At 44.9% G+C, this 24,650-nt stretch overlaps 1 pseudogene and 2 gene segments (V, D, J or C); all 3 read left to right on the top strand.

Moving 5' to 3' along the window:
- The first annotated feature begins 2,615 nt into the window (after positions 1-2,615).
- LOC122232720 lies at positions 2,616-13,140 on the top strand. The segment is given in 3 exon segments: positions 2,616-2,716; positions 2,830-3,153; positions 13,043-13,140. Coding segments are annotated over 3 exon segments (480 nt in total).
- Positions 13,141-15,276: 2,136 nt separating this feature from the next.
- LOC122230449 lies at positions 15,277-16,020 on the top strand (annotated as a pseudogene).
- Positions 16,021-21,319: 5,299 nt separating this feature from the next.
- On the top strand, positions 21,320-21,921 carry LOC102951354. The segment is given in 2 exon segments: positions 21,320-21,384; positions 21,506-21,921. Coding segments are annotated over 2 exon segments (462 nt in total).
- The last annotated feature ends 2,729 nt before the right edge of the window (positions 21,922-24,650 follow it).

The following is a 24,650-nucleotide window of genomic DNA, read 5'->3' as shown; positions in this document are numbered from 1 at the left end:
AAGCTGATCAGTTCATTGATTCTGGGACAACATCTTCAGTGATGCTCCCACGGAGCTCAAGGTACATGAGGACATGCGGGGGTCTCTGCTTCAGTCTTCCCAGCGACACCTGCACCAATCTGGATCTCTCCTGAAAATTCTTCTGTCCCACCCAAGGGCCACAGTGACAGTGACCTCACGGAGACAGTTTCCCTTATCGCCATCTCTCCACCAGTCACATATGGAATCTTTGATAGAGAGTTTTCAGCCCAGTTGGCCTCAGATAATAGAAATTCATTCCTCTACTCATGGATGTGTGAATGAGCTTTTTTCTATCCTGAATATACTGGACACAAAGAACAGAGGTAGAGCTGTGTTCACCCCAGAGACAAGTCTGACTCCAAATCACTTTTTCCTGGAAGCTCCCTCAGTGCTTGGTAATTGCATCACAGAGATGGTTCTGGAGTTCATAGAAATAGGTCCCTCATGGGATTTCACTGGACATCATGTCTCTCCTACCGGTAGAAAAATTCCACCATGCTATACTAATGACAAAGAAAACATGATTTTTGAAAAACTTTATCGACTCCTATTCAACCTGCAAGAGAAAGCATCCCTTCTACATTGTTTCCACAATTTCTATCTGTTTTTCTCTGTAGTAAATACAGATCTGTGAAAAGTATCCTAGTGATTGTATCTGCATTTTCATAAGAACATTGTCATTGAGTTTCAGTCAATGTCACTGAGAGAAATTTTTTATACACAAGCATACGCCCATTTAGTTTTTAAAATTATTTTATTGTATTTTTTTAATATGAAATTTACTGTCATGTTGGTTTCCATACAACACCCAGCGCTCATCCCAGCAGGTGCCCTTCTCAATGCCCATCACCCACCCCCCCTTCCTCCCACCGCCCCATCAACCCTCAGTTTATTCTCCGTTTTTCAGAGTCTCTTATGGTTTGGCTCTCTCCCTCGAGTTCTCTCCCTCAAACTTTTTTTTTTCCTTCTCCTCCCTCATGGTCTTCTGTTAAGTGTCTCAGGATCCACATATGAGTGAAAACATACGATATCTGTCTTTCTCTGACTGACCTATTTCACTTTGCCTAATACCCTCCAGTTCCATCCACATTGCTGCAAATGGCCAGATTTCATTCTTTCTCATTGCCAAGTAGTATTCCATTGTATACATAAACCACATCTTCTTTATCCATTCACTACTTGGTGGATATTTAGGCTCTTTCCATAATTTGGCCATTGTTGAAAGTGCTGCTATAAACATAGGGGCACAAGTGCCCCTATGCATCAGCACTCCTGTATCCCTTGGGTAAATTCCTAGTAGTGCTATTGCAGGGTCATAGGTAGATCTATTTTTAATTTTTTGAGGAACCTCCACACTGTTTTCCAGAGTGGCTGCACCAGTTTGCAACCCTCAGTGCAAGACAGTTCCCATGTCTCCACATCCTCTCCAGCATCTATAGTCTCCTGATTGGTTCATTTCAGCCACTCTGACTGGCATGAGGTGATATCTCAGTATGGTTTTGATTTGTATTTTCCTGATGAGGAGTGATGTTAAGCATCTTTCCATGTGCCTGTCGGCCTTGTGGATGTCTTCGTTAGAGAAGTGTCTGTTCATGGTTTCTGCTCATTTCTAAAGTGCACACTTGGCTAAGTGGTGACTAACACATAAACCGTGTCACTGGAACCCTGTCAGAGCACCTGCTGCGGTCACTCCTTCCCTCTTGGAACTTCCTGCAGGTTTGCCCTTTGGGCTCTGTGTTCAGTGCCACACTAGGACCCCTGCATATTTGTATCTGTGTGCTGGGGGTACAGATCCTGGGAGGAAATCACTAACCACAGTGTGTGGAGAACTGTCGTTTCAAATAAGCAGACATAGTGACAGATGGCAAAGATTTTTAGTGGACAGTGCCCTTAGGAATACACACAGTTGTTCCTTCCCACAGCACTGAGGACAGAAGGAGAGCTTCTGTTCAGGCTGTGAGATCCTCAGAGCAGGAGAGCCCTGGAAACCAGGGAGGAAGCACATAATAGGAAAGAACACAGAATCCTACGCAGAAGGGGCCACGTGTCCTTTGGTACTCACCACAGCTCCGGACATGATTCTGATCTAAGTGGCGTTTTTGTAGAAATACCACCTCAGTCCTGACCCATGAAACATACAGGGAAACATGGCCTGGCTTTTCTGGAGGAGTCTGAGAAGAGCAGAAAGTCTGCTTTGAGGATATGGGAGGCTACCCAGAAGATACCTGGCTGGCCCTAGGAAAGGGGCAGTGGACGAAGCAACGGGGGACAGGAGCTCCTTTTATGGGCTCTGGTTACCATTTTGCACAATGATGTTTCTGAGTCTGGACACAAGGGGGCTCACAGGGCCCATTTCTGAGGGTTCAGCGGTGATGAGACCTGAGACCTGCCACCTGCACTGCCTGTGCCCTCTGCTGAGACTCATAACTGTGACTTCTGCACAGTCTGGCCCCACACAGCCATTCCTCTGCACACCCCCTGACATCCACGGGTGGAGGCACCTGACTCAGGTCCAGTGAGGGGTCAGAGAGCTGGGGTATCATTTGCATGGACAGGCCCGCCCTCTCTCAGTGGATGAAAAAGGAACAGATTAAGGGAGGTCTGCTCAGCTGTGGGGCACAGAAGACAGGATCGGTGATGGTCTCCACCATGGTTTGGTCTCCGGTCCTTCTCACCCTCCTCGCTCACTGCACAGGTGATTGGATGTGGGGACAGGGGAAGGGGCTCTGGGAGGACACGTGGGCCATGCTTCCACCCTCTTGTGTCCAGACCCCTGCTTCACCCTGTCTGTGTCTCTCCATTTTCCAGGGTCCTGGGCCCAGTCTGTACTGACTCAGCCACCCTCGGTGTCAGGCTCCTTGGGCCAGAGGGTCACCATCTCCTGCACTGGAAGCAGTTCCAACATCGGTAGCAATTATGTCAGCTGGTACCAACAACTCCCAGGCACAACCCCCAAAACCATAATCTATTGGGATAATAGCAGACCCTCGGGGGTCCCTGAACGATTCTCTGGCTCCAAGTCTGGCAGCACAGGCACCCTGACCATCACTGGGCTCCAGGCTGAGGACGAGGCTGATTATTACTGCTCAGCATGGGATGGTGGTCTGAAAGCTCACACAGAGCTCCAGGCCCGTGGGGAAGTGAGACAAAAACCTGCTGTCCCCACACTGATGCGCTTTCCTTTGCAGCCCCCACCTTCTGCCAACACAGCTGCTTCCCTAAAACGGAGGTCTGAAACCCAAACCAGTGAACTTTCTCTTGAGTATGTGTCCTTGTCCTCTCAATTCAGACACCAAACCCTGTGTCTGTAGGAGCACATTTTCTGTTTTATGCAAACTGAGCAGAAATTCCTGGATGCTGGGACCTGTTGCCCTGGGGACAGAGTCCTTGAGGATTGTGCCTGCCTGCTGGGGCTGCCATAACATCATACCACCCACTGGGTGAGCAAATCAAAAGATATTTATTTTCTCACAGTTTTGGAGGCTAAATGTCCAAGTTCAAGGTGGTGGCAAGTTTGATGTCTCCTGAGGTCTCTCTCCTTGTCTTGCAAGTGGTTACATTCGTCCTGGGTCCTCACGTGGCATTTCCACGTGTGCTCACCCATGCTGTGTCTACCTCTTCTATAAAGTCTATGAAGTCACAGTGTGGGTTTCCATATAGGAATCTACAGGGATACAGTTCAGTCCATATCAAAGCACCAGGACAGAACAGCGACACAGAGCATAGCTGTGCCTGACTCAGGATAGTCAACCGTCCACATGGTCTACATGCGTGGCATTGAGAGAATCCTCACTACATGAACTATGTGGGCTTGGGGCTCAGATCACAGTACAGAAATGACAGGGAGGGTCCCCATGCTCAGAGAGCTGACACCGTCTTGGGCAAGAAAGAGGACACATAAGCCAAATGTATTGTGTCTCACACTGACTTCCCACATGGGGAAAATGTGTCTGCAGTCCCAGGTAATGTCCACAGAACAAAACGTCTGGATGACAGAGACTGGCCCTTACGGACCCACTGGTAAGAAACCCCAGATTTGAGGATGACTGGATAAAACCACCCCACCCTCTGCCCTGACACCATCATGGCAACCGGGGAAGGGACACCTATTGCTTTGGGTAACACAGTGACTGTCTGGTGGGACCTGGACTCACTGACTAACCGTGTAGTTGGGAGAGTTGGGGTACAGGCAGAAGAAAATGATGGAAGCTTCGCCAAAGAAGTCCCAGCCACCTGTATCATCTTCCCTCCATCCTCCGTGTTGTTCAGGTCGTCACACGGACTATGGACAATCTGCACAGGGGACACAGGCCAGGGTCTTTATGTCTCATAAAACTACAGCTCAGTCCCCAGACCACTCAGATGCCCCTGCATCAGATCAACTGCAGCCCAACACACCCTCAGAAGCTGAGGTTCTGGCCTGAAATGCAAACAGTCCCATGAGAAGTAGAAAGCAGAAAACATATTCCTACTCTGATGGCCTCTTATTCCCAGAGGTTGCTAGAAGGTACAAAGTTTTCCAGAAACCTTAATGGTGACCATTTCCAGACCGCCATGCACCTGAGACCTTTTCTTTTGCTCTCACTCTGTCAGGTGAGGAACAGACTCAGGCGCCAGTACAGGAACCACTCCTTTTTTTCCACACACTCCATATGGGACTACTCCTGCTCTCAGGCTCCCTCAGTCACCTCTGTGTCATTGCTGAGTGTCCCCACTTCCCAGGGTCCTGGTCACAGGGAGTCAGATCACAGTCTGCCTGATTCCAATGCCACTGTGACTCTGCCTCTGAAAGACACAAAGCTTACTATTAAGAGTCAGAAGGGGCGCCTGGGTGGCTCAGTTGGTTAAGCGTCCAACTCTTGGTTTTGGCTCAGGTTATGATCTCATGGTTCCTGGGTCCAAGTCCCACGTCAAGCTCTGTGCTGACAGCATGGAGCCTGCCTGGGATTCTGTCTCCCTCTCTCTCTGCCCCTCCCCTGCTCTCTCTCTCTCTCTCTCAAAAATAAATAAATGCACATTAAAAAAAGTTTAAAAAAAAGTCAGAAATGAACTCTCCTGTTTTTCCCACACTTGGAACACTCTTTGCCAGTGTCCCTCCTGAATGTTCTTTCTCTATTCATTAATGTCATGTTATATCTCCAGGTCTAGGGTCATTTCTTTTCCCAAATTCCACTCTTCCCTTTTTCCTTCCTCCTCTTCCACTAATTAGTTCATGAACCTATATCGCCATCTCCTGTCTGTTGCCACAGTAATGTGGGGTGCATTGCAGGAAAAACACAGGGTCATTAAAGAAGAGTTTACTTCCTAGGAATCACTCTAGGATGTAAGAGAAGTCATTCATTTTTTAAAGAATTAGTTAATGTTTATTTATTTTTTGAGAGAGAGACAGAGAGAGAGGGAGAGCATGAACAGGGGAGGGGCAGACAGAGGGAGACACAGAATCTGAAGCCGGTTCCAGGCTCTGAGCTGTCAGCACAGAACCTGAAGCGGGGCTCAAAGTCATGAACAGTGAGTGTGACCTGAGGGAAAGTCGGATAGTTAACCTACTGAGCCAGGCAGACCCCAGGAAAAGTCATTCTGCCCTTAAATATTTCAGCTTCAAATGACTTTTTTTTACATGTCAAATATTATTTTATGTATTTTTTTATTTTTTTAAATATGAAACTTATGGTCAAATTGGTTTCCATGCAACATCCAGTGCCCATCACAACAGGTGCCCTCCTCAATACTCATCACCCACCCTCTCCTCCCTCTCACCCCATCAACCCTCAGTTTGTTCTCAATTTTTAAGAGTCTCTTATGTTTTGGCTCCCTCCCTCTCTAACCTCTTTTTTTTTTTTCTTCCCCTCCCGCATGGTCTTCTGTTAAGTTTCTCAGGATCCACCTAAGAATAAAAACGTATGGTATCTGTCTTTGTCTGCGTGACTTATTTCACTTAGCATAACACTCTCCAGTTCCATCCACAGTGCTACAAAAGGCCGTAATTCATTCTTTCTCATTGCCACAACATATTCCATTGTGTATATAAACCACAATTTCTTTATCCATCCATCAGTTGATGGACATTTAGGCTCTTTCCATGATTTGGCTGTTGTTGAACGTGCTGCTATAAACATTGGGGTACAGGTGCCCCTAAGCATCCGCACTCTTGTATCCCTTGGGTAAATTCCTAGCAGTGTTATTGCAGGGTCATAGGGTCGATCTATTTTTAATTTTTTGAGGAACCTCCACACTCTTTTCCAGAGTGGCTGCACCAGTTTGCATTCCCACCAACAGTGCAAGAGGGTTCCTGTTTCTCCACATCCTCTCCAGCATCTATAGTCTCCTGATTGGTTCATTTTAGCCACCCTGACTGGCGTGAGGTGGTATGTGAGTGTGGTTTTGATTTGCATTTCCCTGATGAGGAGCGACGTTGAGCATCTTTCCATGTGCCTGTTGGCCATCTGGATGTCTTCGTTAGAGAAGTGTCTATTCATGTTTTCTGCCCATTTCTTCACTGGGTTATTTGTTTTTCGGGTGTGGAGTTTGGTGAGCTTTTTATAGATTTTGGATACTAGCCCTTTGTTCAATATGTCATTTGCAAATATCTTTTCCCATTCCATTGGTTGCCTTTTAGTTTTGTTGACTGTTTCCTTTTCTGTGAAGAAGTTTTTTATCTTGATGCGGTCCCAATAGTTCACTTTTGCCTTTAATTCCCTTGCCTTGGGGATGTGTCAAGTAAGAAATTGCTGCAGCTGAGGTCAGAGAGGTTTTATCCTGCTTTTTCCTCTAGGGTTTTGGTGGTTTCCTGTCTCACATTCAGGTCCTTTATCCATTTTGAGTTTGTTTTTGTGAATGGTGTAAGAAAGTGGTTTAGTTTCCTCCTTCTGCACGTTGCTGTCCAGTTGTCCCAGCATTTGTAAAGAGACTGTCTTTTTCTCCACTGGATATTCTTTCTTGCTTTGTTAAAGATCAGTTGGCCATACTTTTGTGGATATGATTCTGGGGTTTCTATTCTATTCCATTGGTCTAAGTGTCTGTTTTTGTGCCAAAACCGTGCTGTCTGCATGATTACAGCTTTGTAGTAGAGGCTAAAGTCTGGGATTGTGATGCCTCCCGCTTTGGTCTTCTTCTTCACAATTACTTTGGCTACTCAGGGCCTTTTGTGGTTCCATACACATTTTAGGATTGCTTGTTCTAGCTTTGAGAAGCATGCTGGTGCAATTGTGATTGGGATTGCATTCAATGTGTAGATAGCTTTGCGTAGTATTGACATTTTAAAATATGTATTCTTCTGGGCCCTGAGCACGGAATGTTTTTCCATTTCTTTATATCTTCTTCAATTTCCTTCATAAGCTTTCTATAGTTTTCAGCACACAGATCTTTTACATCTTTGGTTAGGTTTATCCCTAGGTATTTTATGCTTCTTGGTGCAATTGTGAATGGGATCAGTTTCTTTCTTTGTCTTTCTGTTGCCTCATTATTAGTGTCTAACAATGCAACTGATTTCTGTACATTGATTTTGTATCCTGCGAGTTTCCTGAATTCATGTATCAGTTCTAGCAGACTTTTGGTGGAGTCTATCGGGTTTTGCATGTATAATATCATGTCATCTGCAAAAAGTGAAAGCTTGACTTCGTCTTTGCCAGTTTTGATGCCTTTGATTTTCTTTTGTTGTGTGATTGCTGATGCTAGCACTTCCAACACTATGTTAAACAACAGCAGTGAGAGTGGACATCTCTGTCGTGTTTCTGATCTCAGGGAGAAAGCTCTCAGTTTTTCCCCATTGAGGATGATATTAGCTGTGGGCTTTTCATAAATGGCTTTTATGATGTTTAAGTACGTTCCTTCTATCCGACATTCTCCAGGGTTTTTGTTAGGAAAGGATGCTGAATTTTGTCAAATGCTTTTTCTGCATCGATTGACAGGATCATATGGTTCTTATCTTGTCTTTTATTAATGTGATGTATCCCATTGATTGATTTGTGAATGTTGAACCAGCCCTGCAAGGCAGGAATGAATTCCACTTGATCATAGTGTATAATTCTTTTTATTGCTTTCGAATTCAATTTGCTAGTATCTTGTTGAGAATTTCTGCATCCATATTCATCAGGGATATTGGCCTGTAGTTCTCTTTTTTTGCTGTGTCTCTGTCTGGTTTAGGAATCCAAGTAATGCTGGCTTCATAGAATGAGTCTGGAAGTTTTCCTTCCCTTTCTATTTTTTGGAATAGCTTGAGAAGGATAGGTGGTATATCTGCTTTAAATGTCTGGTAGAATTCCCCTGGGAAGCCATCTGCTCCTGGACTCTTATTTGTTGGGAGATTTTTGATAAGTGATTCAATTTCTTCGCTGGTTATGGGTCTGTTCAATGTTCTATTTCTTCCCGTTTGAGTTTTGGAAGTGTGTGGGTGCTTAGGAATTTGTCCATTTCTTCCAGGTTGCCCAGTTTGTTGCCATATAATTATTCATAGTATTCCCTGATAATTGCTTGCATTTCTGAGGGATTGGTTGTCATAATTCCATTTTCATTTATGATTGTATCTATTTGGGTCATCTCCCTTTTCTTTTTGAGAACCCTGGCTAGAGGCTTATCAATTTTGTTTATTTTTTCAAAAAAACCCAACTCTTGGTTTCATTGATCTGCTCTACAGTTCTTTTAGATTCTGTATGGTTTATTTCTGTTCTGATTTTTATTATTTCTCTTCTTCTGCTGGGTTTGGGGTGTCTTTGCTGTTCTGCTTCTATTTCCCTTAGGTGTGCTGTTAGATTTTGTATTTGGGATTTTTCTTGTTTCTGGAGATAGGCCTGGATTGCAATGTATTTTCCTCTCAGGACTGCCTTTGCTGCATCCCAAAGCGTTTGGATTGTTGTATTTTCATTTTCATTTGCTTCCATATATTTTTAAATTTCTTCTCTAATTGTCTGGTTGACCCACTCATTCTTTAGTAGGGTGATCTTTAACCTCCATGCTTTTGGATGTTTTCCAAACTTTTTCCTGTGGTGGATTTCAAGCTTCATAGCCTTATGGTCTGAAAGTATGCATGGTATGATCTGAATTCTTTTATACTTATGGAGGGCCATTTTGTGACCCAGTATGTGATCTATCTTGGAGAATGATCCATGTGCACTTGAGTAGAAAGTATATTCTGTTGCTTTGGGATGCAGAGTTCTAAATATGTCTGTCAAGTGCATCTGATCCAATGTGTCATTCAGCGCCCTTGTTTCTTTATTGATCCTGTGTCTAGATGATCTATCCATTGTTGTAAGGGGAGTAATAAAGTCCCCTGCAATTGCCACATTCTTATCAATAAGGTTGCTTGGGGCGTTTGGGTGGCTCAGTCGGTTAAGCGTCTGACTTCAGCTCAGGTCATGATCTCGCGGTCTGTGAGTTCGAGCCCCATGTCGGGCTCTGTGCTGACCACTCAGAGCCTGGAGCCTGTTTCGGATTCTGTGTCTCCCTCTCTCTCTGACCCTCCCCCATTCATGCTCTGTCTCTCTCTGTCTCAAAAATAAATAAAGTTAAAAAAATATAAATTTGCTTATGTTTGTGATGAATTGTTTTATATATTTGAGGGCTCCCGTCTTCAGTGCATGGCCATTTATAATCGTTAGCTCTTCCTGATGGAGAGACCCTGTCATTGTTATATAATGCCCTTCTTCATCTCTTGTTACAGCCTTTAATTTAAAGTCTAGTTTGTCTGATATAAGCATGGCTACTCCAGCTTTCTTTTGACTTCCAGTGGCATGATAGATAGTTCTCCATCCATTCACTTTCAATCTGAAGGTGTCCTCAGGTCTCAGATGAGTTTCTTGTAGACAGCAAATACATGGCTCTTGTTTTTTTATCCATTCTGATACCCTATGTCTTTTGGTTGGAGCATTTAGTCCATTTACATTCAATATCATTACAGAAAGATATGGGTTTAGAGTCATTGTGATATCTATAGATTTCATGCTTGGAGTGATGTGTCTGGTACTTTGTGGTCCTTGCAACATTTCTCTCACAGAATCCCCCTTAGGATCTCTTGTAGGGCTGGTTTAGTGGTGATGAATTCCTTCAGCTTTTGTTTGTTTGGGAAGACCTTTGTCTCTCCTTCTCGTCTGAATGACAGACTTGCTGGATAAAGGATTCTCAGCTGCATATTTTTTCTATTCATCAATTGAAGATTTCCTGCCATTCCTTTCTGGCCTGCCAAAGTTCAGTAGACAGATCCGTCAGTAGTCTTATCAGACTCCCTTTATATGTTAGAGTGTGTTTATCCCGAGCTGCTTTCAGAATTTTGTCTTTATCCTTGTATTTTGCCAGTTTCGCTATGATACATCGTGCAGAAGATCGATTCAAATTACGTCTGAAGGGAGTTCTCTGTGCCTCTTGGATTTCAGTGTCTTTTTCCTTCCCCAGGTCAGGGAAGTTCTCAGCTATGTTTTGTTCAAGCACCCCTTCAGCCCCTTTCTCTCTCTCTTCCTCTTCTGGAATTCTTATTATACGGATATTGTTGTGTTTCATTGCATCACTTACTTCTCTAATTCTCCCCCTCACACTCCTGGATTTTTTTTTTTAATCTCTCTTTTTCTCAGCTTCCTCTTTTACCATAATTTTATCTTTTAAGTCAACTATTCTCTCCTGTGCCTCTTCAATCCGAGCTGTGGTCACCTGCATATTACTTTGCACCTCATTTATAGCACTTTTTAGCTCCTCATGACTGTTTCTTAGTCCCTTGATCTCTGTAGCAATAGATTCTCTGCTGTCCTGTATACCTTTTTCAAGCCCAGCGATTAATTTTATGACTATTATTTTAAATTCATGTTTCGTTATATTGCTGAAACAGTTTTTGATCAATTCGTTAGCTGTCGCTCCTTCCTGGAGTTTCTTTTGAGGAGAATTCTTCCATTTCATCATTTTGGATAGTCCCTGGAGTGGTGTGGAACTGCAGGGCTCTTCCTCTGTGCTGTCTGGAGTAACTTGTGTTGGTGGGCGGGGCTGCAGTCAGACCTGATGTCTGCCCCCAGCCCACCCCTGGGGCCACAGTCAGACTGATGTGTACCTTATCTGCCCTTTTTCCAGGGACAGGACTCACTATGGAGTGGTGTGGCCCCTGACTGGGCTACTTGCACACTACCAGGCTAGCGGTGCTGCTTAGATGGGATCTGGCGTATTAGCCCGGGTGCATCCGAAAAGTGAGCCAGGGCGGAAGGGACAGGCTCAGCTCGGTTTGCTGTGGGTGGTCCCCTGCAGGAGGGTCCCTGCAGCACCAGGAGGGAAGCAGGTAGACTCTTCAAAGGGATGGATCCACAGAAGCACAGCGTTGGGTGTTTGCGTGGTGGAAGCAAGTTTGGTGACAGGAACTGGTTCCATTAGGGAGTTCGGCTGGGGATGGGAGAGGGAGATGGCGGTGGCCAGAGCCTTTGTTCCCCGGGAGGTGAACTCTGTCTGCCGGGGCTCAACAACTCTCCCTCTTGGTGTCTTCCTGCCCTCCCCACTGGCCGAGAGCAGGGCTGTTGACTTTTAACATTCCAGATGTCAAGTCCTGCTAGCTGTCAGAACTCACGGAATCTGGCCCCTCCAATTTGCAAGCCAGACTCGGGGGCTCTGTCTTGCTGGGTGGGCTGGCTGCCCCTCCACCGCCCCAGCTCCCTCCCACCAGTTTGTGTAGGGCACACTGCCTCTCCACCCTTCCTACCCTCTTCCATGGGCCTCTTGTCTATGCTTGACTCCAGAGAGTCCATTCTGCTAGCCTTCTGGTGGTTTTCTGGGTTATTTAGGTAGATGTGGGGGGAATCTAAGTGATCAGCAGGACGCGGTGAGCCCAGCATCCTCCTATGTGGCCATCTTCTCTGATCGGCCTGCCTACATATATAAAATTCTAAAGATTCTACCAAAAAACTGTCAGAAACGACAAATAAATTCAGTAACGTCACAGGATACAAAATCAATGTACAGAACTCTGTTGCATTTCTATACACTGATAATGAAGCCACAGGAAGAGAAATTAAGAAATCAATCTCATTGAAGATTGAACCGAGAATAATAAGATACCCAAAAATAAACTTAACCGAAGGGGTGAAAGACTTTTACTATGAAAACTATAAAGGATTGATGAAAGAAATTGAAGATGACACAAGAAATGAACAACATCCCTGCTCATGGATTGGTAGAACAAATATTGTTAAATTATTTATACTACCCAAATCAATCTACAGATTTAAGGCAATTCCTATCAAAATGCCAAAAGCCTTTTTCACAGAACTAGAACAAACAGTCCTAAAATTTGTATGGAACCACAAAAGTTCCCAAAGAGTGAAACAGTCTTGAAAAAGAAAACCAAAACTGGAGGTATCACCATTCCAGATTTCCATTTATATTAGGAAACTATAGTAATCGAAACCGTATGGTAATGGCACAAAAACAGACCAAAAAAATGAAACAGAATAGAAATCCCAGAAATAAGCCCAAGATTATATGACCAGTCAATGTCTGACAAAGGAGGCAAGAATACACAATGGGAAAAAGACAGTCTTGTCAACAAATGGTGCTGGGAAATCTGGACAGCTACATGTAAAGAGTGAAACCAAACCACTTTCTTCCCCCATACATAAAAATGAACTCCAAGTGGATTAAAGACCTAAATGTGAGGCCTGAAACCATAACAATTCTAGAGAGAACTGGCAGTTATCTCTCTGACATTGGCTGTAGCAACATTATTTTAGGGGTATCTCCTCAGGCAAGGGAAATCAAAGAAAAAATAAACTATTGGGACTACATCAAAATAAAAAGCTTCTGCAGAATGAAGAAAGAAATCGACAGAACTAGAAGGAAACCTGTTGAATGGGATTAGTCAAGGTCACTAACTTTTGCAAAGGAACCCTACATGCACTAGCTGACTGATGGGTGGTTCCATGATTTTTCCCTCTGACCCCTTCTCAGAATGTAAAAGGCCTTCCCAGTCCCAGACTCACCATAACAAGGGATGAACTCGTTGCCGCTGTATTACAACAAAAGTTCTCCCTTTTCACCTTTATTCATTTTTCCTCTTGAGCAGCTGGTGACCCTGTGAGGGTCACCCCCATCATCTCTGTGGACATCGTCTCCATTGCAGTTACTGCTGCTCAGAAAGTGATGGGGACGAGGAGAGTCTGATCCTTACAAGCATGTAGGCTGGAGAATGGCTCTTCCATCTACCCTGAAGCTCTGTTCAGGGTGTTTTGAGAGCCCTTAGTTACAAGAAGGATGTTCACCATCCGTGAGGGGGAGTAAAGACTGCGTTTGGATACATGTCTTCTTATTTCAGGGAAGTCACAAAATACATGTGACATATATTTGCATCCAACAAAGGACTGCAATAAGGAGGAAATTTGGGGCATAGTCTTCTTTATACATATTCCTTTCTACTGCAAATTGAAGGTGATTTAAGGAGAGAACTATTTGGTTTTTTTTTTTTAATTTAAAAGATAAGACTTCTCAATAGTAAGGAAACAATGTCAATCTAAAAACTGCAGATTATCTCAACAAAGGTGATATTCATGTGATATAAATAAGCTTGAGAAAAGCTGTTCAACATCATATGTCAGTAAGAAATTGCACAAAAACACAGCAATGACATAGTATTACATACCCATTAGAATGGCCAAAATCAAAACCAGGATGACACCAACGTCTGGCCAGGATGTGGAGCAACGGAACTCTATTTCATTGGTGAGGGGAATTCAGGATGGTACAGCTACTTTGGAAAAGATTTTGGCAATTTCTTTTAAAACTGAAGATTCTCTGAATTCTTGCCATTTGCAACAAACATGGATGGAACTAGAGGTTAGTATGCTAAGCGAAATTAGTCAGAGAAAGATGAGTATAATATGACTTCACTCATATGTGGAATTTAAGATACAAAACAGAGGAAGGGAAGCAAGCATAATATAAAAACAGGGAGGGGTAGAAAACATAAGAGGCTCTTAAATATAGAGAACAACCTAAGGGTTGCTGGAGGTGTTGTGGGAGGGGGGATAGGCTAAATGGACAAGGGGCATTAAGAAGACATTTGTGGGGATGAGCACAGCTTGTTTTATATAGGGATGAACCACTGGATCCTACTCCCCAAAATCATGATTATTGCTAACTAACTTGGATGTAAATAAAAAAAAATTTTTTTTAACCCAAAAAGAAAAACCAAACAAACAAAACCCCGGATCATTGTCTTGCTTTAAAATCCAGGGATCATGCATCTTTGCATTTACCTAAAGGAGTTAAAAACAATGTGTACAAAAAAACCCTGCACAAGTATGTGGACAGCGGCATAACTGTCCACACCTGGCAGCAGCCAATCGCAATGCCTTTCAGGAGGTGACAGGTGAGTAAACCCCAACGATAGAATATTGATCAGAGCTACAAAGATATGAGGCACCAAGACATAAAAAGACACAGAGGACATTTTGTTGCACGTTGCTAAATGAAAGCAGCCAACGTGTAATGGCTGCACGCTGTGTGACTCCAAGGATGTAACATTCTCCAAAAAGACAAATCTATTTAGACAATAAAAGAATCAGTGGTTGCAAGGGGTTGAGCATAGGGAGGGATGCACAACTGGAGCACAGAGGTTTTTGTGGGAGTGGAAGTGTTCTTTGTGGTTCTAAAATGGACATATATCAGTGTATAGCTCTTGACCTATTGAATGAACAACGTCAAGAGTGAGCTTTGCTGTTGTAAATATAGACTTTGGGTGACAATGACTTGTCAGTGTTGGTTCATGGTGTATAACAAGTGACCACACTCATGCTAGAGTTGGATGATGGGAAAGACATGGTGGTGGAGGGGGTTGGTGTATTTGGAAACTCTGGAATTTCCACTAAATTCTTCTGTGACAATAAATCATAAAGTCTATTGATGTTTTTAAGTATTCTGTGGGCAAGACCAAACATATGGGCATGTCTGGGTCTCGGGCAGCAGGGGGCGCTGTGGTCCTGTCTCTGAGCCTTGTGTGCTGTGATCCCAGCTGGGAGCCACCTGGCTCTGGTTCTCACTGTGGCTTAGCCTCTGGGTGCTCACAGGCCCATGGGGAGCCCCAGGTCAGGCCCCACAGTTTTCGCTCCATCACCTCCTGGGGTGAGATTTCCAGACAAGGGTCAGCTTCAGGGTTCAGTCTGGGGCTGGCCAGCCAGGGGGAGGCAGCTGGTTTGCATGAAAGGTCTCTCCCTCCCCTTGGGCTGCTGGAGGCAATAAGAGAGACTCTGGGAGCCCGGCTGAGGGACATTGAGGACACACTGCTGAGCAGGGGTCTCCACCATGGCCTGGGCTCCTTTCCTGCTCACACTGCTGGCTCACTGCACAGGTGGCTGGAGGTTGGGATCGGGGCTGGAGATGAGAGGACTGTGGAACCATGTATGGGCCCTGTCCACTGACCCCTCTCTCTCACCCCGTGTCTCTCTTCTGGCTTGCAGGGTCCTGGGCCCAGTCGGTGGTGACTCAGCCATCTGCAGTGTCCAAGCCTGTGAATAAGACTGTTACCATCTCCTGCACCGGAAGCAGCAGCAATGTTGGGGCTGGAGGTGTGTCCTGGTACCAGCAGCTCCCAGGCAGTGTCCCCAACGTTGTCATCTATGGTAGCAGTGCTCGGCCTGCGGGGGTCCCATCCAGATTCTCAGGCTCCAGGTCAGGGACGTGGCCTCTCTGAGCATCTCTAGCCTCCAGGTTGAGGATGAGGCTGATTATTACTGCTCAGTGTGGGACCACAGTCTCAAAGCTCACACTGCTCCAGGCCTGTGGAGAGGTGAGACCCAAACCTGCTGTCCCCTCAGCAATGGGACTTCCTGTGAAGCTCACACCCCTTGGCCAACACAGATGCTTCTTTGTTCGTTTCTTGTAATAGTGGAGTCTTAGACAAGGCTAGGGAATTTTGTCTAGAAATAGTGTCCTTGTTCTCTCAAATTGTGCCCGTAAACCCAGCCCTACTCTGCAAAACATTGTCTGATTTTCTTCCGTTGGGCAGGATTTACTGCACACCTGGGGGCAGGCTGTCCTGGGAATTGAGTCCCCGTTGGGTAGACCCCGGCAGATCCCATGTGCTCCTGTTCTGGATAGGTGACTGTACAGAGATCTGTCCCTCCACACCGTCTGGTGAACACCAAGTATGTGCCAGGCATGACCCTTGGGCTTAAGTACAGCGTGAGTGCGCTAGGGACAATCTATGTCCTCATGTTGCTGAAAATGTCCTGGGAGAGAAAGAGGACAAAGAAGTATGAATAGCAACACAAATAAGATGTTTCTGGAGAGTCAACAAGGGTGAGGCAGTTAGGTGAACCTGGAACATTGGAGGGGTTGACAGGAAACCCCAGAATCTGATGTGCTGTGATGATGTCTCAGTGCTGCATAGATGATCAAGGAGCCAGAGGGGAGAGTGAGGAGGGGACCAGGCAGCAGCTGTTGACTGTGTCCCCATCAGACCCCTCCTCCTCAGGTCAGGGGTCCAGCAGAACTGAATGGCAACATGCAGAAGAATGAAACTGGACCTCTTTCTTGCACCATACACAACAATAAATCCAAAATGTATGGAAGACTATATGTGAGACAGGAAACCATCAAAATCAGAGAAGAGAACACAGGCCTAAACTCTTTGACCTTGGCTGGAGAAACTTCTTATGAGACACATTGCTGAAGGCAAGAAAGCACACGCAAACATGAATTACTGGGACTTCATCAAGACAAAACGCTTCTGCACAGCAAAGGAAACAACAAAATGAAAAGGCAGCCTAGAGAATGGGAGAAGGTATATGCAAAAAACATATCTGATAATAGGTTAGTATCCAAAATCCATAAAGAATATTTCAACCTCAACACCCCAAAAACAAATAACCCTTTTAAGAAATGGGCAGAAGACACGAATAGACACTTTTACAAAGAAGTCATCCAGATGGCTAACAGATACTCAACATCACTCGTCCTCAGGGAAATAAAAATGAAAACCACATGAGAATCCACCTCACACCTGTCAGAATGGCTACAATTAACAACACAAGGAACAACAGGTGTTGTCAAGGATGCAGAGAAAGGGGACCCTCTTGCATTGTTTATGGGAATGCAAACTGGTGTAGTCACTCTAGAGAAGAGTACGGATATTCCTCAAGAAACTAAAAATAGAAATACCCTATGATCCAGCAATTGTACTATTAATTCTTTACCCAAAAGATACAAAAGTATAGGTTGAAAGGGGTACATGCACCCCAATGTTTATAGTAGCTTTATTAACAATAGCCAAACTACAGAGAGAGCTCAAATGTCCATCACCTGATAAATGGATAAGGACGCGGTCTGTATCTGCAAAGGAATATTACTCATCCATCAAAAAAAAATGAAATCTTTTCATTTGCAATGACATGGATGGAGCTAGAATGTTTCATGCTGAGTGAAATAAGTGAATCAGGGAAAGAAAAATACTGCATGATTTCACTCGTATGTGGAATTTAAGAAACAAAACAGATGGACATATGGGGAAGGGGGTGAATAGAAGAGAGGGAAACCAACCTCTCAATGATAGAGAACAAAGTAGGAGCTGACAGAGGGAAGTAGGTAGGAGATGGGCTAGATGTGTGGTGGGTATTAAGGAGGGCACTTGTGATGAGCACTGGGTGTTGTATGTAAGTGATGAAATCAATGAATTCTACTCCTGAAACCAATATTGCATTGTATCTTAACTACCTAAAATTTAAATGAAAAAAATTTAAAAAATTAAATAAAGCCAAAATCACGAAAATAAATAAAAAAGATAAACTGTGGTTTGAGACCAATCTCAGGAAAGTTTGGCTACAAAATCACCCACATTCTCTTAAATTCAGCCCCCTCAATCCTATTCCTGGTGGGGAAACATTGTAGGATTTTCTCATATTAAGGAGAGATACCAGGGTGCCGGGCGCAGTCTGCCCTGAAGACAGAGTCTGTGACAGATCAGGATAGAACCAGAGACACAGCGTCCACCTATGTCTAACTGAGGGTAGAGCACTGTCCAGATATTGTGCATCCACACCACTTACTGAACACCTAATATATGTTACACATGAGTCTAGGATGTGGGACACATCTGGACATGACAGGAAGGGTCCCCATGCTCAGAGAGCTGACAGTGTCTGGGGGAAGAGAGGACACAGAAGTTAAACATGTCTTGAAGGAAAGCTATGTCCCAGTAGCATGAGGAGGGTTGACGTCGGTGCAGTGGAGCTGGAGCATTGGAGGGGTGAACAGGGAACCCCAGAACCTGATGTTTGGTAATGACATCCTAGTTCCGCATAGATGATAAAGGGACAGAAGGGGAGCATGAAGCTGTGACCCAGCAGGGGCTGTGGAGTCTGTCCCAGTCAGACTACGAGTTCTGGACAAGGGATTGAGTGGGGATGAAAGTCAGGGTCCTCATGACTTGGAAGAAGCAGGGACTGAGGATAGGGATTTGAAGGAGGGGAACCTGGTAGGGGGCTTGGGAACTTTGTGTGTGTGGGGGGGGGCTCCATCAGCTGGAACAGTGTGGGAACCTATCTATGATGCAGGAGGACTTCTACCTCATGTTTCCAGGAAATAGGATCAGTCCCTGACATAGGGAACTGTACATCAGGAGTCCTAGGAATTCACATGTTTGCTTACTCTTGTCTGACCCTTCATGAAACTTCATGTGGGCCTATTGTTGGTGGGGGGGGGAGAGTATTTCCTGAGTTTTTCAGGGTCCTTCTAGCTGGAATATGAATCACATTTACATTTGGCAAATTAGCTGGAGAAAATGAAATTTAATAGCCTACATAAAGGGAATCCACAAAGACACGGAAGATTCCAAAGACAGGCAACATGACACTTATATGAATAAAGGAGGTAGGGGTCTCAGTTTCAAAGAGGAGAAAGACCATTTTTCACAGGAAGGCCAGAGGAGATGTCGGGAAAACAAAGATAGATTGCTCCTCTATCTATCTAACTGTCTATCTATCTATCTATCTATCTCATCTATCTATCTCTTCTATCCATCTCATCTATCTCTCTATCTCTGCATCTCTCTATCTTATCTATCTAGCTATCTAGCTATGTATCTATCATCTATCATCTATCTATCTATCTATCTACCATCAATCTATCTATCATCTATCTGTCTATTGTCTATCATCTATTTATTTATATTAAGTTTTTAAAAGCTTATTTATTTATTTTAAGAGAGAGAGAGAGAAGGAGAGGGCAGAGAAAGAGGGAGAGAGAGAGAATCTCAAGCAGGCTCCACACTGTCAGTGCCAAGCCCACTGTGGGGCTCAATCTCATGAACAGCAAGATCATGACTTTATCTGGAATCAAGAGTAGCCCACTGAACTAAATGAGCCACTTAGGCACCCCACTCTACCATTGAGGTACATGTCATAGGTAAAGAGGAACACGAGTTGATAGTTCTCTTCCTGATAAAAGCGGGAAGTTTGAGGGAAGGTATAGAACTTTTCCTAAATATGCTGAGTTTTATTTGCTTTTAACTTGAAATAATGTTCATGCCAAAATGACACATCTTGGGGCAAAACCCATGTTGGGGCGTCCTATTCCTGGCCAGTTTCCTCCTCCTCTGAAACTTCCCTGAGATTGCACATGTTAAAGGTTGGGCTGGTAGATTGCTCAGTTTCTTGAACCTTCCCCGAAAACAGGCCAGTTTAGTTAAACTCATTTCAGGAGGGGGTGATGTGAGTGAGTTCTCCAAGTAAGGCCTGTGCTTCCAGAAATCAGGTATTAGGAGGCACTTCTATGGAAACAAACAAAAATGATGGTTAAAGATTGGATCAAATTATAAAGCAGTTCCTGAGTTTAAATTATGATATTGCTAAAGGATAATGAATGTACGAGTGCAAGTGTGTGTAATGTGATGGTGGGGGGGGGGGGAAGAGCAAATGTGGAAACACGTTAATTGGGCAATCTGGTCAAGGGAATGTGAGAGCTCTTTATATTCTGGCAATTTTTCTGTTAAATGACATTATTTCAAATGCATCATTTAATACAAATTTTAAAATGGACAAAAACAAACAAACACAACTTTTGTTCAATGAACCAAAGTCCTGATAGGCATAGGAAATATTTTGGCAAAACACAGTGCTTGTTTTCTAGGCAGATAATGTCAAAAGTGAATAAAATTGTTTGTTTACCATTTTTTGGTAATAGCAGACCAAGAGTTCAAGACCGTTTAGTCCTTTTAAACAAGTGAAAACAATTTTAATTTTACATCCATGTATTTTGACATTACAATTCACTTATTCACTTGAATGTTCTGAATTTTAACCAGGACTAACCACGTATCAAATTCCATTCCAGATTCCTTTTCCAAAATCCTAGTACAACCTTCTCTTCTACATTTAGATTTTTAAACTTTCTTTCTTTATTTTCATTTTTTAATTACATATTTTTTAAGCGTTTATTCATTTTTGAGAGACAGAGTGAGGAAGAGGCAGAGAGCGGGGGACACAGAATCCAAAGCAGGCTCTAGGCCTTGAGTGGTCAGCACAGAGCCCTCGGTAGGACTCCAACTCAGGAACTGTGAGGTCATAATCTGAGCCAAAGTCGGACACTTAACCCACTGAGCCAGCCAGGAGCCCCTATTTATTTCTCTCTGAGAGGGGGTTGCAGAGAGAGAGAGAGAGAGAGAGAGAAAGAGAGAGGGAGGGAGAGAGAGTCCCAAGCAACTCCCTGCTCAGTGCAGAGTCCAATTTGGGTCTGGATCCCAGGACTCTGAGATCATGACCTGAGCCAATACCAAGATTCACAAGCTCCATTGGGTCAGGACTGCATGTGTCCCTCCCGTTAGAAGCGCCCCCCCCCCCTTCACAGGGGAAACCTGATCAGTGACAGTACAACAGGACCTATCTCTTCCCCAGGAGGGTCATTCTCAGGTTATGGATACACAGGCATCAGGGAAGCCAGAGGTGGGAAAGGAGAGGTTCACCCAGAGACCAGCAGGGGGCACTGTGACACTGTGTCTGGGGCTTTCTGCAGGACAGGGGCATCCAGCTGGGCAGTCCTCTACTGACAGAAAGCAAGGACTGGGCGTCTTGTGTCCAGTGGGGCCAGGGCAGGTGTGTCGGGTCAGGACCTGGAGGAGTCCCTGGACCTGGGCCTGTGTGTGGTCCCCTCAGCTGCTGCTTCCAGGCCCACCCGGGGGGAACGCAGTGCATCAGGAAGTCTCCGTGTCCAAGGGCCACAGACCCTGTGTGTGCACATGGAGAAGAGGGAGGGGTGGGTCTAATTTGCATGAGCAGCCCCTCCTCTGTGGCCCTGTGGACAGGGGATAAGACAGGCCAGGGGCAGTCCAGCCCCAGTTCTGTGGCCTAAGAAGGGTGTCTCTGTGTGTCACCATGGCCTGGATCCCCCTCCTCCTCGTGCTCCTCTGTCACTGCACAGGTAGGGATAGGATCCAGGGCACCAGGGTGGGCCCGCAGCCAGAGTCAAATCCCTCTGGCTCAGCTCCCTAATCTCATGTACCCTGTCCCTTGTCTTCCCTCTGCTGTGTCTGTGTTTGCAGGTTCCCTGTCCCAGCCTGTTGTGACTCAGCCAGCCTCCCTCTCTGCATCTCTGGGAGCCACAGCCAGACTCACCTGCACCCTGAGCAGGGACATCAATGTTGGAAGCTATTACATATACTGGTACCAACAGAATCCAGGGAGCCCTCCCCGGTATCTCCTGTACTACTACTCAGAGTCCAGTACACAGTTGGGACCTGGGGTCCTCAGCCGCTTCTCCGGATCCAAAGATGCCTCAGCCAATGCAGGGCTTCTGCTCATCTCTGGGCTGCAGCCTGAGGACGAGGCTGAGTATTACTGTGCAATCTGGCACAGAAGTGCTGGTCACAGTGACACGAACTCATGTGGAAGTGGGACAAATATCTCAGCCTGCTCACATCCCTGCACTCTGACTCTCTTCCAGTTGAAAATAACTTGAATGCACACTCACTGTCTTTGGAAGTAGCTTCTAGGTCACAATACCCTTCCTCATCTCAGTGTCCTATTCACCCTCTTTGTACTGTCATGAAAACAAACATGCCAACAAACAAACCGGCAACAAAGAAACCCACGACAATGCAGACATTTTGTCTGGTGGTTAAAGTGTAAAACTCAGAGAGTGTTGAGCTGGCCCTTTTTCTCTTTATAAAGGCACATCCATTGTCTTAGTTTTCTAGTCAGAGTCTGGACCATTGCGGCAGGTGGACAGTCCTCCAGAATGTGGACTCTGTTCCTCCAGGGATTGGGGCAGAGGCTCCCTTCCCTCCAAGCTCCTGTGCTCAGAGCTGGCTGAATAGCTGTGTGTTCCAGGTAGGATGTACTAAATAAGATTGGTGCCGAGGGAGGACTCAGAACAGAAGAAATAGCGGGCACAGAGCTGGCTGGGCAACCAGGTTAGCTACTTGCCCTTTAAATTGTGACGTCGGGGGAGGGGGTTAGCCAGGGGAGAAACTTTAGTTGTCAGCAAACCTCTCAGTGGTGTTTGTGAAGGTAACAAGCAGGGCTCCATCATTGCTACAAAATGCTGGGTCTGCTCTTGGGAAGGTGGGAAGTAGATCCTACAGATGTGAATTTACCAAAGCGGACACCATCAGGCACTTTGGGTACCCCTGTGGCTGGTTTCCTGAATTCCCAGGCCCTGACTCTGTCCTCCTCTCTTCTCCTGTGACATCAGGGCTCATCAGTGATCCAAGCAGCAGGGAGGCTGTGGGGCGACAGGGCAGGATGTCCCCTATCTGTGCACAAAGAAGTCCAGTCCTATATCTTTCCAGAAAGAAGTTCTTCCATTTGTGACAACATGGACGAACCTGCCAGATATTACCCTAGGAGAAATAAGCCCTACAGAGAAAGAAAAAATGCTATATGATCTCATTTATATGTGGAATCTATAGGAAAAATAATTTTAAAAATTACTGTCAATTTTACTGATGATGGTAAGTTAGAATAGGGTACCACATACCAGGACAACAAGGATATTTGTATAAGTACAGCTTCTTACATATAATTTGATTTTGAACTGATAATTTATAGTGATGAGAATAAACACAACAAGATTTATTATTTTAATCACTCTGTATTGTGCAATTCAGAGATACTGAGTATACTCACAATGTTTGTAACCACCACAACTGTCCATTTCCAGAGCTTTTTCATCATCCCGAGCACCCAACAGGGGAATGGGTAATCTGGAATGGCAGAGGAGCCAGGCCCCAGGAACCCATGCGAATGCAGGAAGCAGCAGAGGGCAGAGGGCAGCTCCCATGGGGGCTCTTGGCAGATGTGGCCTGACGCGGCTGAGACAGTCTTTAGGCTGGGCTTCTTACCCCAGATTGACCATGTGGATGCATGCTGACCACCATGGCATGCGTACCAATGTGTCCCATTGCAAGGTGTCCAAGAATACCAGCTTTCTCTCCCAGAGTGTGTCAGGAACACCACTGAGAACCTTAGGATCTCGATTGGGTCACCTGCTGTATGATTCATGTATATGCCTATCTGAATCCCCTCCAAACTCCGTGTCACTTCTCCTCTAGGAACCTTGCAAAGGCCCTGTTTTCAGTGTACTTGCTCCCTGGTGGTCAAGGGGAACTTGCATTACCTTCTGGTCTTTGTATTCTGTGGCATCTATCTATGTGTGGCTTTCTAAGCCAGTTTCATACTGTTTGTATTCCTAGAACTTTGTTATAAATTTAAGCAGGAAGTATGGTGCCTCCAGATATTTATTCTTCTTTCTCAAGAAAGCTTGGGCAATTTTAGGTATTTTTCTGCCTCTATACAAAAGTCAGGACTTTTTTTTCTATTTCTGTGAAAAATATCATAGGAATTTTCATAGGAAGCCTTGAATCTATAGATTGTTTTGGGTAGTATGGACATTTTAAGGTTACTTTTGTTGTGGAAAACACTGGATATCGGAATTCTGGATGAAATACATAATACACACAGCTTCCATTATCTGCAATAGTCACAGATAAGATTCAGATTATTCTGTGACTTGTCATGTGCTTCAGCATTTTGTAGTGACGGATGTGAATTGATAACTTTTCTCTTAAGTTTTAGGTCTTCTTCTTCATCTTGAAATCTGATGCATATAATTACACATTAACCACTGTCTCAAGAATAATTTTGGCTAATAGAATTGGATTTAATATGAATCTTTTTTTGACATTTATTTATTTTTGAGGGGGTGCAGAGAGACAGGGAAACAGAGGAACAGAAGCAGGCTTGGCATTGATAGCAGAAAGTCCGATGCAGGTCTTGAACTCAGGAACTGTGCGATCACGACCTGAGCTGAAATCGAAAGTCAGATGGTTAATGGATTGAGACACCCAGGTGCACCCATCACCTCCCCTCCATCTGCTCTCCTACCTGACTTCCCCTGTGTCAGTCAGGGTATTCCTGTCTCTGTGGGCATCACCCTCTAGCCACCTAAATCTCTGGACCATCACTCCCTCTCCCACAGCTTGGGGTCCATTCAGTTACCTCCCTCTGTCCCACTTGGGGACACAACCCATTTCACCCTTCCTGTTTTCTCTGCTGTCATCTTCCCCCAACCATCCCCCGGGGTTGCCTTCTACTTCTCCTTGCCCCAAAATCTGTCTTAGAACTTCCTTCAGAACTAAATCTCTAATGAGCAGCACTGACCAGGAGAAGCCCAGCTGGAATGAAAAG

The sequence above is a fragment of the Panthera tigris genome, chromosome D3, assembly GCF_018350195.1.
Source record: "Panthera tigris isolate Pti1 chromosome D3, P.tigris_Pti1_mat1.1, whole genome shotgun sequence".
Taxonomy (NCBI): domain Eukaryota; kingdom Metazoa; phylum Chordata; class Mammalia; order Carnivora; family Felidae; genus Panthera; species Panthera tigris.
Note: the sequence above shows the minus strand (reverse complement) of the source record. Positions and strands in the feature narration are given on the sequence as shown.